Below are 14,693 nucleotides of genomic sequence, written 5' to 3'. Positions count from 1 at the left end.
ACAATAGTTCTTACCACCTTGTCCAGGTGAGCAGGGTAGTAGCAGGCAGGATACTTTGCTGTAAACTGATTTGGCAAATGGCTAAGGGTGGATTTGGCAGATGTCGTATGCCTCCTGCTGTTGGTCCAGCAGTGTGGGAGTGTTCACAGCTCCTGGCCAGATGGGCATGGGTATTGGCAAGGGCTTGCTTCCCACAGTTCCACACCTGGTCCAGTGGAAGGACGGGGGGTAATGCTAGCCCAGTGCTCAGCAGGCCTGAGCACTGGAGGTACTCCAGCCAAGCAGCGTGGCAGAGGCTGGTGGGAAGGGAGATAGGTGGCTACAGGGCTAGGTGGGATGGAGAAAGAAAAGGAAAAAGAAAATAAATAACAGTAAATGACTGTGTAGTGGGGGCCAGCAGGTGGGGACAGGGTATACCTGTGGTAGCAGCAGCTGGAGTACCAGTGGTGTTGTATCCATGGTAGCAAGGCAGAAGCCAGTAGGAAGGGGGGAGGAAGCATGTGGGGCTGTATGGGAGGGAGAAAGAAAAGGAAAAAAGAGAAAAGCATGTTTATCTGGTTATCGGGTCTTCTGTCTCCTCTTGGGAGCTCCACAAAGTTGCCTTCCAATACTGTCTGTCCAGGGTCATTGCTAGCTGTGTTTCAAGGTGGCCATACTGTGCTGTGTTATTTGGCAGGGGACCTCCACTCTATATCTCTTCTTGTTCTCTGTTTTCCATCAGTTTTTTCTTCAACTCGGTGTTTGATCTAGTCCTTTATCCCTTCCTTTGATACTCAGGTTTCTGGGATTGACGTTTGTATCATTTTTACTTAGTTTTTGGGTCTTTGCCACAGAGGGACATCATGATGCGTCTTTCTTTTGCCTTTTTCTTGGAAACGTTTATTTTATACTTTGCATTGTGTATGAGGCAAAAGGCATCCACTCAGTGGCAAAAGGGAGCCCATACAAAACAACTAGAGATGGATAGACAGAAAGAAAGATAGATAATTAATATGTTTCCGGAATTTTCGAAACCCAGATAACCCAGAAATTATGCCCTTTCCTCTCAGCTCCCTGACTCCACCTGGTGGACACCACCTTTTTTCCTCCCATATACAAGTCACTGAATGGTTTACCTTGCTCTCTTCTTCTACCGTTTTGCAAAAGTATAAGGGTTGTAGCAACTGATGTAATGAAAGCTTTTGCCCTTTCTGGCTCAAATTACCAGCTCTGTTACTGCCTTTAGATCACTTTGTACTTAAACTGAAACCCTGAAAATGATCTTACCCATCATAGACTCAAAGTATAATAATACCTTGGCATTGCCTTCATATAATATGCGTTTCTACATACCTATTAAAAAAAAAAACCAGAGGGCAATTATGTCCTCAGCAGGAGACTTTTTGATGCTATCCTACTGAGAAATACTTGTGAAATTGAATTGAACTGCACTGAAAACATTTACATCCTTTTTCATATATTGGATTTTGAATGACAGAATTTAATAGCTCAATTGGCGTAATAGAATTTTCCTCTTCCTAGCCATTGCTTTATTAGAAATCGATTTGGAAGTCCATATTGGTTATTAATTAATGTTACCATTAAAGAACTGAAGCGTATATAATGAACTGGACTTAACAAACTGTCATATTGATTTTTTTAGGGATTCAAGGATATTTCGCTTGAGAGATTTATACATGGTGGAGCCAATGTTACAGGTTTCCAATTAGTAGATTTTAACACGCCTATGGTAACCAAACTGATGGATCGCTGGAAGAAACTAGATCAGAGAGAGTATCCAGGATCTGAGACTCCACCAAAGGTATTTGTTTGTTTTTATTTTATGTGCTGTTATTTTCTATTTAAGGTAGAGGTGTGTTATGCAGTTCTTCCCGTCAGATACTAGCGTGGCATGGGAAAGAATAATTTTATCGCTATCATTGTACTGCGTAAGCACTTAGTAATTTCTAAATTTCTCTGTTTAAGAGTAGAATTGTTAACAATTAGTTCGAGTAATTTACTATTATTATTATTTTGCATATGAATTCCCTTGAAGAAATTGCATGCTCTTTTAGTTTGTTGTTGTTGTTTTAAACTCAGTATTTCAAATGTGAAAATCGTAAATAACTTTTCCATTGAGACAATAATTATATTTGCAAAGTGATTTGTAAGTAGGTAAATTGGGAAATTGGTAGGAAAGCAAACTGTGCCAGCTTCTGCAAAACATATTTTTCAAATTAACAGTACAAGATCAGGTTGCTTAATTTTTCTGACAGACATTGTAGAAGAGTAGAACTGCCCCATAGAATTTCCAAGGAGCGCCTGGCAGATTTGAACTGCCAGCCTCTGGGTTAGCAGCCATAGCACTTAACCACTACGCCACCAGGGTTTTATTTGGTTTTTTATGCTATTAGTATGTGCAAATGAAGGTAGGTAAGTTTCTGAAAATAAGATGACTTTCTTAGGCATTATGTAAATAATGGCATAATGTTTCTTAATCCCAGCTTAGTGATTTTTTGATCTATTATATAATAATAAATCATCGTTAACAAACATTTGCTGACCTTTCATTGGCAGTGTATTACAGTAAGAAGTTTTCAAAGGATAATTTGAAAACACAAGCCTAATAAAACTGATTAGGGGTAGAGAGTCTTAGGTCTTCCATTTCCTGAGTATAAAACTTTTCTTAATGGCTATATCAGTTTCTCCTCTGTAATATGGGAATTGGGCTGGTCATACCACCTTCACTCTCCTATAGAATCATGGAATTTCAGAGCACAACATATATTGAATGTTCATTATGCATCTAGCAGTATAGTTCAACCCCCTGATTTTATAAATTAATATATGTAAGATATTAATTGACTGACCCCGAGTCAGGGGCCAGGTTCATGAAATGCCCAGGATAAAAACTTAGGCTCCCTAAGTCTTAGACAAGTACATTTTCCATTATATTGCTCCACTTCCCAAGCTTAGATAATATAAATGAAGCTTATTAAAAAGCCAAATTTCCAAAATGCAAATTATCTTCAGGATTAAAAGAAGCTTTTTAGGCTGTCTTTTGTCTCTAAGCAGGTCCAAAGATAAATTATCCCTAAAACTGAATTCTACCAAGCATTAACATCCAACGAGAGGATCGTAAACCTGTTTTGGAACCCATTTCGAATCTGAGCAGTTGGCTGTACAGCATGTTCTCATTCTGTGGGCAATGTATGCAGAGACTTCTTTGCCCTTTCTCTTCCCCCGATAGACAATCTCATTTCCTCCTTCCTCATGCCTCCAATATGTTAGCGTCTCTTCTGTGAACCATCTCTTTAACATCTTGTTACTCTTTTAGCTTTAGTATCTAAAATGGGCTTCAACCTTCTTGGCAGTGTTTCATAGCTCTACGGGATTATCTTTCATTTTAGATCCTAACATGCAGTCAGAGTTTTGCCCCAGTGATCCTCCCATTCAGATACATCCATGTAATGAGTCCTCTCCTTTTATGCCTTTAACCCATCCCAATGTCTTCTATTTTGTAACCTCCAAATAGACTTGTCTAGGTCACAGCTTTGGGCACATTGTTATATTCTCTCTGGTATTATTTTATTGAATCATTTATGTAAATCTCATCTCCCAAGCAACAGTAAATACCCTGAATGAAAAAAAAATACATATAGATAACTCTTTCACATCTTTCACAGCTCTTATCATGATGTTAGACACTCAGTAGCCATTTAATTAATACTTAATTAAATTGTACTTGAATTGTTTAGTATTTTAACTGACATTAAAATCACAACTTCTGATCTTGTTGCTTCCCTGCTTTAAAAAAAAAAAAAATCTGCAATAAAGGTCTTCCACAATATAGGCAAAACAAATCTTTCCAGTAGCATGTCCCTCTGCTCTCTTTCTGATGCCCCAGCCAAACTGAACTGCCCCAACCCTGTCCAGGAGTATTGGTGGTTCAATGGTAGAATTCTCACCTTTCATGCAGAAGACCCGGTTTGATTCCTGGTCAGTTGCACCTCATGCGAAGCCACCACTTGTCTGTCAGTGGAGGCTTTCGAGTTGCTCTGATAATAAACAGGTTTCAGAGGAGCTTCCAGACTCAGATGAACGAGGAAGAAAGACTAGACTATCTACTTCTGAAAATCAGCCAGTGAAAACCCTGTGGATCACAATGATCCAATCCACAACCGATCCTGAGGACAGCCCAGGACTGGACATTGATTCATTCTGATTTCCACTCATCAGTCCCTGTGTTCTCTCCACCTCAGCTGCCTCCCACTTTCGTTTCTACCTGTTCAAATCCAACCATCTTCCAAGACTTTACCTCAAATTCTGCTTTCTCTATGAAGCCTTTTCTCATTCCTCCAGTGTACATGATCCCTTTCTCTTTTATAATCTACATAATATTTAATTTTTTAACTCTCACCAAGAACTTAACATAATTATTTCTATTCTTTTTGTTTCACTCCTATAAACTCCTTTGAGGCAGTCACCATCTATCACTCATGTTTTTAGCTTCATGATTCCCAGCCAGTGTCTAGTTCATTTTTCAAAGAGCTCAGATATGATATGAAATTTCACCCTCTCAACAACCACAGGAGACGGTCATTGTTATCTTGTGTCTTTTGGTTTTGTTTTCCATGTTGAAGAATATGCTCCACATTCTCATAAACCTACGAGTAGCAAAATTAGAATTCAACCAGTTTCTTTCTTCTCAAAGCTCATGCCCTTCCCCATGCACTATTCTTCTGCCCCAGCTTGGTCTTGCTATCTACAAACTTTGACAAACAGAACTCTTCACCATTCTGAGCACTAATCAAAGCAGTAAATAACTCTAGACCAAGATATAGTTTTATCCTACCCCAAAATGAAATATTTATTTACTAAAAATTTTCTAATGCATCTAAAACTTATATGCCCATGAATATGGCTTCCTAGATGGTAGCATAAAAAGACAAATGAAAAAGAATTAAATCCTTCCAAAAAAGGTAAAACTAATTTAACCTGCTGCTTCTTTCCATCTGTCACCTCTATGACTTGTCGAATTCCAGGTCCTTGCCACTCTGGCTAAATGTCTGCTTGGCTCTGCCTTTCTGCTCTGCTCTGCCCTGCCCTGCCCTGCCCTGCCTTTCTGCCCTGCTCTGCTCTGTGTGATACCTGTTCTTTTTTCTAGTTCACTTGTTTCGTAAAAATGGATGGACTTTTTCAAAAACAGCAAGATTTGATTTTTGGTGCAATCTTTCTCAGCTTTTCTCTCCCTATTGAAAAAAGCAACAATATGTTTCTTTTCCCTCTCTTGATCCTGATATACTAGCAACACATTTTTCTCTTTTCCTTTATGCCTTTAGCAAGTTTCACTTTATTTCTCATCATTAATTTCTCAGCCTACAAGAAGACACTTGGATGGCTTTCTCTACTCAAAGATGTGTTGGTTCTGGCTGGGGAGGAGGCATATTTGTTTTTTGAGTATAGCACCTTGCTTAAATTAACCATCTGAGTTTCCTTCAGCTGCCCTAACCCAGTTATGAGAAGGGATGCCTATCCTCATGCCTTTGAGGTATGTATAGTGATGCTCTTAATGTACCTGTCCCTCTTAAATCCTTCTGATAAAAGCCTTACTAGTGAGATGTAGGTTCTTTATTAGAACTTATAGTCTTTACTGTATTCCATATTTAGCCTTTCTCTTCCCTGGAATACAGGCTGCTATGCCAAGGGTAATGTTGCCTGGGTTTGCTTTATACAATTGGAATTTCAGATAACTTTTCTTCATTTGCAAGCAGCAAATCAAGGAGAGCATTTTCCTCCAAACCACAAAACCACTCATAGCGTAGGCTTAGGATGTGCTAATCATATGGAATTGACCCTATGGGATCCCTAATGTAGTGGCTTGTCATGATTAGTAGTTGATGCTCTGCCATGCTTCAAGAAAATTGTGCCACATTTTTCATGTAAATCACACTCTACCAAAAGTTACCCCCTGTTCCTTTCATGTTCAGCTTAAACAAATTACATTTTCCCTCTCTGTTTTTCCTTATTTGCTCTCCTAACCTTAATAACTTTCTCTTGAGGGCTCAGTCTTTTTCCAAGGAGAAGCATGGGTGATCATCACAAACCAGATGGTCTATACTTTATTTCTTTACTTTGGCCCCAGGTTATAATGGAAAAGTAGGGAAATAACTTAACCCTCCTGAACACACTCAATGAGTATAGCTAGCTGTTCATTCCTACTTAGCACAGTGATTGATGCATACAATTTGTTGAATAAGTCAATATTATTTCTGAATTTGACTTTATATTTCTGAATAACAATAAACAGTTTTATTCATTCTTCCGCGGGGCTGAAGAGAAATATAGACTTTAAGTCAAAAAGCATATTCAATCTTTGAGAACTCTGCTAAGCATTTTGGAGGAGCCCTCCTGGGCTCAGCCACAGTGACAAAGTACAGGGCAGATTGTGACAACCCTGCTCGAGCTTAGGCTGACCTGGCTTTACCAAGTCTACTTTAGATATTATTCATATGAAATTACATTCCTGTTTAATTATTTGAGTTCTTCTCTTATGCAGGGTACAAATACTTCAAATTATTTGGATAAAATACAATAAGAACGTGAATTGATGATTTACATTTTCCTTTAGCTGTTTATACTTTTGCACAACAGAAGGACCTCATCTAGAGTTTTCTTTCTCTCAAACTGCTTGCATTTCCATGTATAAAAATATGCTTAGGGAGGTCTGCTACTCCTTGAAATCCTAAGTGACTGAAAATATTTGTTACAATTTCTATTTTTCAGAGTGTCTTCTTTTTAAATTGGGATACTGACATTTAGTATGGAGCTTTTGTAATCAATCAATAATAGAAATTTCTGAGCCAGACTCAATTACCTATCAGGAATTTAACTGCCCTTCAGACAGAGTAGGAGCCCTGGTAATGCAGTGGTTAAAGTTCTCAATTGCTAACTGAAAGGTCAATGGTGCTAACCCACCAGTTGCTCCGTGGGAGCAAACTGTGGCAGTCTACTTCTGTAAAGGTGATAGCCTTGGAGACCCTATGGGACAGGCCTACTCTGTCCTATTGGCTCACCCTGAGTTGGAATCGACTCGACAGCACCAGGTTAGACAGAATGGTGCTTTATGTCTTAAACCCACAGAGACCCCAGATTATTTCTGGTGTTTAAGGAGTTTTAACATTGACTCTTGTAATTGCTTTTATTTGGTCAGTACACTTCTGCTCTGACTTATGATGGAGTCCTTGTGATGGCCGAAACTTTCCGGAATCTTAGAAGGCAAAAAATTGATATTTCAAGGAGAGGAAATGCTGGGGATTGTCTGGCAAATCCTGCTGCTCCTTGGGGTCAGGGGATTGACATGGAGAGGACACTCAAGCAGGTAGCTCACTTTATTAAGTTCAAATTATTTCACGGTCTTGTCTGAATGGCATGTTTGAGAAAGTAGAATAATGTATCTAAGCATAAGTATATATTATCAATTGTCATTTTAATGTATCAAGCCATTGCTCTTTTTTGAGACATTTTCTATGTAGAATATGGAGTAGAATACTCATGTTTATATCTTATGTAAATTCGTAGTCAAAATAAGCTAGGTTATGCTACAGTAATAAACAACCCCAACACTCAGTGGCTTAAAATAGCAAAAGAGGGCCACACACAATAAATGGGTCCTTACAGAATGGAAGAGAAAAGTAAACAGAACTCAAGTTCTCAAAAAGTCCATACTTACTGAACTGGTTGAGACCAGAGGACTCCCTGAGACTATTGCCCTGAGATACACTTTAAACCTTAAACTGAATTATTCCTTGAGGTCTGTTTTTAGCTAAGTAACGGATTGGCTCATAAAATAAAGAATATCACCCATGAGTAATGAGCTCCTTTAAAAAGTCATCTATAGGAGACAAAATGGTCAAAAATTACTCTAAAACAAAGATGAGAAGGTAAAAGGGCAGGGAAACTAGAGTATTGAAAATGGTACAACTAGAATGGAATGAACGAGAATGATGACACAGTGAAAAATGTAACCAATATCACTGAATAATTTGTACAGAAATTGTTAAATGGGAACCTAATTTGCTGTGTAAACTTACTTTCACCTTAAGCACAATAAAATATTATATGTATATATTAAACAAACACACACACACACACAAAAGAAAAACATCAAGAGTTGCACACTCACACACACTAGATGAGCTGGGACACTCTGCTCATTGTAATCTCTCAGGGACCAGGCTGACAAAGCAGCTGCCATCTTGAATGCTGAAAAGGGAGATAGAGAGCTGTGAGGAGGCCTCAAATTGTTCCTTCAGTGCTCTGGCCCAGTAATGACACATGTCACATAAGTCGACAACACATTTGTCGGAGTCACATAACCCTAGCTAACTACAAAGAGTTCAAGAAGTACAATCCTACCTTGAGCCCAGAATGCAGAAGAACCAGGATTACTTGGCAAAACTACTAATGAGTACTCTCTGAATTGCCTTATTACCTTGCGTTAAATAATTTGTTTATTTTAGTCTCTCGCAGTTATATTAATACTGTTTTTTTAACAATTAATGCCATATATATATGATTTTTTAAATATTACATCTTAAATATTGTGAAATTTTGAGTACAAGAACAAAAATTAAGTAAAATGGAGTAAAACATACTTGGATATTTTCAAAAATATATTTTTATTTTATGAACTTCTTAGATCTTAGTGTTAACATTAGCAAAGAAGAAAATATAATCTGGTGTGGGTATCAGAGCTATTCAATTCAATGTGTGGCTATATGGACTAAACTGAAAAATAACTATAAACAAGCCATTCATATTCCCATGACTATAAACAATACTTTAATATTGAGGAAAAACTCTGTTAGTTAAAATGGAATCTTTATAATAAAAATAAATAAATAAAAACATTCATCTTTCAGGCATATAGCAGAATTGTTATACATTCATTTAATAGTCCTCTTTCAGATTTTATCCAATAACTCGAATATTTCATGGCTTTTTTAGTGATTTGGTTATAGTTTGGAGTTCCACACTCCTGTGTAGTCATAAGCCTCGCAGACGAAGTTGAAATTTCTGTTAGTAAAATGGTAAATGAATCTATGTATGGTTTTTTTTTTTCACTCTAGGTTCGAATTCAAGGGCTTACAGGAAATGTTCAGTTTGACCACTATGGACGTAGAGTCAATTATACCATGGATGTGTTTGAGCTGAAGAGCACAGGGCCTAGAAAGGTAAGCCATAGTCAAACTGGGAAAAGAAAATCCTGTGTTCTTAGTTTTTATTTGACATTTTTAAAATCCTGTGTTCTTAGTTTTTATTTGACATAGCTGGATATTCTATGTTTTCTCTTTTGGTTAATATAAGCAGTTACAATTATCACTTTCTTGGTAATCTGTGTTAAAATAAACTCCTGTGCCATAATAACTGATATTTAATGAAGTCCCAAACCTGAAACAAACTAATTTATACACTGTGTATATCCTTTATTCAAAATGAAAGTAATAATTTGAAAAAAGGCTAAGCCAAAAGAATCTCATGCACACAAAAAATTTACTCCACAGGAGAGCACGCAATGGAGGTAAAGAGACATAATCACCTCCATGTAGTCACTTATGAGATCATTAGAAAGGGCACAAAGAAAAACTACTAATGGCAAGCTGTATTTAGAACAGGTTGGATGTTCTTGAAGTAGGCAAGGAGGTAAATTCAACTGAACAAAGAAGAGAGCAAATGGAAGACTGGATGATTAGATTATTATTAGGCTGAGGAGGGAGAGAAACGCCCAAGAAACTCCAACTAGGGTGGGGCAGGGAGGTGGGATTTAGGAAGGCTCTGGTGCCAGATTCTTGGACGTAGGAAGATGGCTCTGCTGGTCTTGTGATGTGACTAAGTATATCAGCAGCCTGATGTCTAAAAGAAGTACTTGATTGATGGAGCCATATCCCCCATCACCACTGCAGTAATTAGTTATAAACATTTTATAGCTTGCACACATAGGTTTTAATAATCCTTTTCCCTATTTGCCATGATGCTCGAGGAAAGAGCCGTTCAAGCTACCTTTTCTGAAAACTCTGTTTGTTTAAACATTTGGCTATTTAAAAAAAAATCTCTCCGGAGATTATGCTCTTTTAAGAACTATCTATATGGGATCAAATTGACAACAGCAACTCAGAAGATTAGATAGGAACCTTCAGGGGCAGTGAATTTATATTAATGGGGGAGGAACAGCTCAGAAAAGGAGGGTGAGAATGGTTACATAACTTGAAGAATATAATCAATGTCGGCAAATGGTACATGTACATGGGTTGGTGTATGTTTGCTGTGTATATTCTCAACAACAACAAAGTAAATAAAATTTTTAAAAAACTGTCCGAAATATGATTTAGTGCTTTAATATAATAATGATGGCTACAGTGTATGAAATGCCTGCTATGTCCCAGACACCTTTTTGTAAAATTTAATCCTCACAATTAACCTAAGTGTATTATTATGTCCTTTTCAAATGAGAAAATTTAAGGCCCAATAAGTTATGGTTACTTGTCTAAGCCCATACAGCTTGTGAGTGACAAGACAGCAATTTTAATTCAGATGTATCTGACTCCAGAGTATTTCCATATTACTACACTCAGGAGCAGCAGACCCTGCTCTTGAGAAGTTTATTTGCTAGGGTGGAAGAATATAATAGTAAGTTCCATATGGCAGCTAAAGAGAGGGCGTGTGGGCATTCTAAAGGGGAAGAGATCACTTCCATCTAGAGGAAAATAAATCAAGGAAGGCTGCACAGAAGAGATGGGATTTAAAGTTAGCCATTAAGTTAGAATTTGGGTCTGTAGAAACAGATGAGGCAATGACCTGAGGAAAGGCATGGAGGCAGGACAGTAAAGGTCATACCTGGAAAATGACAAGGCTCTCTGAGTTGTGTTTTGCTGTAGTAAATCACATGGCTGTGCTTCTGCGTATGTGTGTGAGAGAGAGAGAATTGGAGCTACCATGAAAACCATCGCCAGCTTTTCAGCCTCTTATCAACAGCTCCTTGAGTGCGGGCTGCTGGCTAATACCAGGTAGGCTGGAGCATACCTGATCAGATCAGGTAGGACGGGAGAGTGATGACAGCTGGGAAGCCAAGCTGCACCTCTAAGGATACTGTCTTCCGCAAGGAAAGGAGACATGCTCCCAAGAAATGCCTTTAAGAAGAAATTCAGGGAGTTCCATGTAAACACTGGCTTTACCGAACACACAGAGAGCCAGCAGCAAGGAAGAAAGAGGCCTGTTTTAAGGAAAATCCCTTTCGTTAGCTGTGTAGACAAAATCCCTTAAAAATGTTGCCTAATTGGTAAAAAAAAAATTGGTAGGCAGAGGTAAACCTTCCTGGTCTTGAAAAATTAGCCCTTTAAGAAAAATCTTTTTAAAATGCAAAAGACAATTCCATATTTAATAAAACAGTACAAAAACTCAAATGATTATAAAAGAAAGGATAATGGAAGCTAGTGGAAACTAGCAGTAATATCAAAAAATTATAGCACTGAGTCCTTTCATGGCCTATCGAACCATGATTGTAACAAAAATTAACATTTTTTGAAGAGAAAGTTAAAGAGTAAGTTGGAAGAGTGCGGAACAGTACATCTTCACACTCAGCTGACATTCATCTAAGACTCTTAGAAATAAAACATGAGGTGTAAAATGATGTAGGACTCATCTATCTTCGTTTTTCTGTGGCAACGATCAACTTGGGCATTCTGTCAGGAATATTAAACTTAAAAATGAGGTACCAGGAGAAACACTATGCTGGTGAGACTAGGCAATATGTCTGCAAAGCAAGCAATCTTTCTTGTAAATTGAAAACTTGCCAGCAAGGGAGCTATCTTTGAAAATAGATCAAAGATTGAACCAATCAGTTTGTCTGACTTGTGTAACAGGAAAACTGATCGAAAGTCTCCTTAAGCAGTAGCCAAAAGCTCTTTCTGAAGTCCCAGCTCCTGGGCATGGTAGAATCTTCTTGTCATTCCAGGTGACTCCCAGGATTCCACGGGGAATATTGCAGGACCATACTTGCTTGGTTTCCAAGAGTTCATAATAGTTAAAATTACATTCATATGCCAGAGACTGTAATAGAAAATATATGTGTATTTTTATGTTTAATCTTTACCACAATCTGCATATAAGATATATTTTTTCTCATTTTTTAGAGAAGTGAGGCTCAGAGAAAGTAACTGACTTGCCCAGGGATATTCAGCTAGAAAAATGTGATAATTCTGGAATGGAAGACAAGATCCACGTAGCTCCAAAGCTCTCTCTCTCTGCTGCTATAAAACATAATCAGTCCTAGGACCCATAGGTGTGGGAATTTAGCTAGATTTTTCAAGACAGGTTTGGCTAAAGTGGAGCCCTGATGGTGCAGTGATTAAGAGCTCGGCTGCTAACCAAAGGATCAGCAATTTGAATCCACCAGCTGCTCCTTAGAGACCCCATGGGGCAGTTTTATTCTGTCCTGTAGGGTTGCTATGAGTTGGAATCGACTCGGTGGCAATGAGTTTGCTTTGGTTTTTGGTTTTGGCCAAAGTAGCTCTCTAAGGAACGAACTTTGAGTAGAACATAGACTTCACAGCCCCTCAATGCCTACTCATTCCCAGCCAAGTTCACAGCAGATACAGAACTGTTTCCTCACATATTTTTATTATGGTTATATTTGCACACAACTCACCTATAGGGAATCAAAGAAAATGGATATCTTTTAGACATCCCTTGTCAGTTTAGTAATTTAAATGTTTCCATATTTTTGCTCCAACATTAAAAAAACACTTTTCAGCCAACTTTTGACTCTAAGATAAGAAGAGAAAATGCCTAGTTTCTGACCTGATTAAATGAAGTCAGGCATGGGAAAAGTTTTTATTAAATTGTAAAATGTTGTGAAGAATTAGGGAGGAAACCTTCATATCGTCTGAAGTTTTAGGACCAAGTTTTAGAGAATGACCTTTCTTTCTTGGAAAGCGACCCCTGTGTGGTCTTACTTCCCTATAAACCCATGACCTATATGAAGTCTACCGTTAATTAATTGGTCTCATATCACATAATGTAGCTTTTCTTTTTTCTCCAGAATTGCATGCAGATACTGTTGTTGTTGTTAGGTGCTGTCGAGTCAGTTCCGACTCTTAATGACCCTATAGGACAGAGGAGAACTGCCCTATAGGGTTTCCAAGGAGTGGCTGATGGATGTATTTGAACTGTCTACCTTTTGGTTAGCAGCCGATATCTTAACCACTACACTATCAGGGCTTCACGTAGATACTAGGCAAGTACATATAATACTATATACTCACTGCCGTCAAGTTGATTCCAACTCATAGCGACCCTATAGGACAGGGCAGAACTGCCCCATGGAGTTTCCAAGGCATCCCTGGTGGATTTGAACTGCAGACCTTTTGGTTAGCACCCATAGCACTTTACCACTACACCACCAGGGTTTCGGCAAGTACATATAAAAAAAATAGATGGGTAAAATTTTGCTCATCATTTTAATTTTCCTGCACTTCTGAATCATTTGTCTTTTATGAGGGGTGGTCGTAAACCCACAGGTCAGTTTTCAAATGCAAAATGCCAACGTCTTGCCAACATCCAGGTACTTTCCAAGATGTGTCCCAGATGTATGATTTTTCTGTTGTAGGAACTCATTAATAAAGAAAAATGGTATTTCCTGGAGAATGGGATGTTGAAATCTGCAGAGTGGCTACATCTTAATGGAGTGCTAAACTGTGAAACCCATTTTGATGTCATATAACTGTCAAATGGAAAAGAGAATTAACAGGAAGCAACTGGCTTTCTTTTTTTTAAGTTCAAGAAGAAATTGAGGAGAGGGGGATCTCGCAGGCATACTTGTTTTTAAATTACATTTTTCACAGAATTATTCAAGAAATGTCAACTCTGAATGGATTCACATGAATGATGGAAAATCAACAAATTGCTGAACTGATATATCCTCATAATTTTGAATCAAGCCAAAACGCATAACGTGACATATTGATGAAAATTCTTTTGCTCCATCTATTCTCTTATTGTATTATATATGCAACATTTGTGATAGTTATCAGAAAGTACTTATTTATAACGTGTTAACGCTTACTTTATTTATTATGTTCATGACAGTTAAGAAATCCGGAGTAGGCAAAAGAGACTTCCAAATATATTACAACAAATAGTGAATGCAGACCAGTGAACAAATGTTGTTGTGTGTCATCGAGTCAATTCTGACTCATAGCAGCCCTATAGGACAGAGTAGAACTACACCATAGGATTTTCTAGGCTGAAATCTTTATGGAAGCAGATTGCCAGGGCTTTTCTCCCATGGAGCCACTGGTGGTTTTGAATGGTCGACCTCTTGGTTGGCAGCTAAGCACATAACCATCGTGCCACCAGGGCTCCAATGAGCAAGTACATACATTATATTGAAAAAATGAGTTCTATCAACTGCATCAAGAAAGGAGTTTGGCAAGCATTAAATGAACAGCCATTTTGAGAAACTGTATAGCAGAATGGCAACGTATATGGAGTTGGTGTCATTCAGACTGGGGTTCTAAATTCTGGCCCTACTAGAGTGTAACCTCATGTAATGTATTTAACTTTCTAAAATGGTCCTTATCTCTAAAATGTGGCTAATAATAGCCTTACCTCTATGTTTGCTATGCCTATTAATTTTAAAATATATATTTAAAAAG

The 14,693-nt window shown here is 38.0% G+C and overlaps 1 protein-coding gene across 1 annotated transcript in view; it reads left to right on the top strand.

The window, feature by feature from the left end:
- Positions 1–14,693, top strand: part of GRIA4 (glutamate ionotropic receptor AMPA type subunit 4) — a 462,811-nt gene that overhangs the window by 379,452 nt on the left and 68,666 nt on the right. Inside the window, exons 7-9 of the mRNA XM_049889438.1 lie at positions 1,643–1,801; positions 7,193–7,360; positions 9,111–9,215. Coding sequence (XP_049745395.1) covers positions 1,643–1,801; positions 7,193–7,360; positions 9,111–9,215 — 432 coding nt within the window. The remainder of the gene's footprint in view (positions 1–1,642; positions 1,802–7,192; positions 7,361–9,110; positions 9,216–14,693) is intronic.

This window comes from Elephas maximus, chromosome 7 (assembly GCF_024166365.1).
Source record: "Elephas maximus indicus isolate mEleMax1 chromosome 7, mEleMax1 primary haplotype, whole genome shotgun sequence".
Taxonomy (NCBI): domain Eukaryota; kingdom Metazoa; phylum Chordata; class Mammalia; order Proboscidea; family Elephantidae; genus Elephas; species Elephas maximus.
Note: the sequence above shows the minus strand (reverse complement) of the source record. Positions and strands in the feature narration are given on the sequence as shown.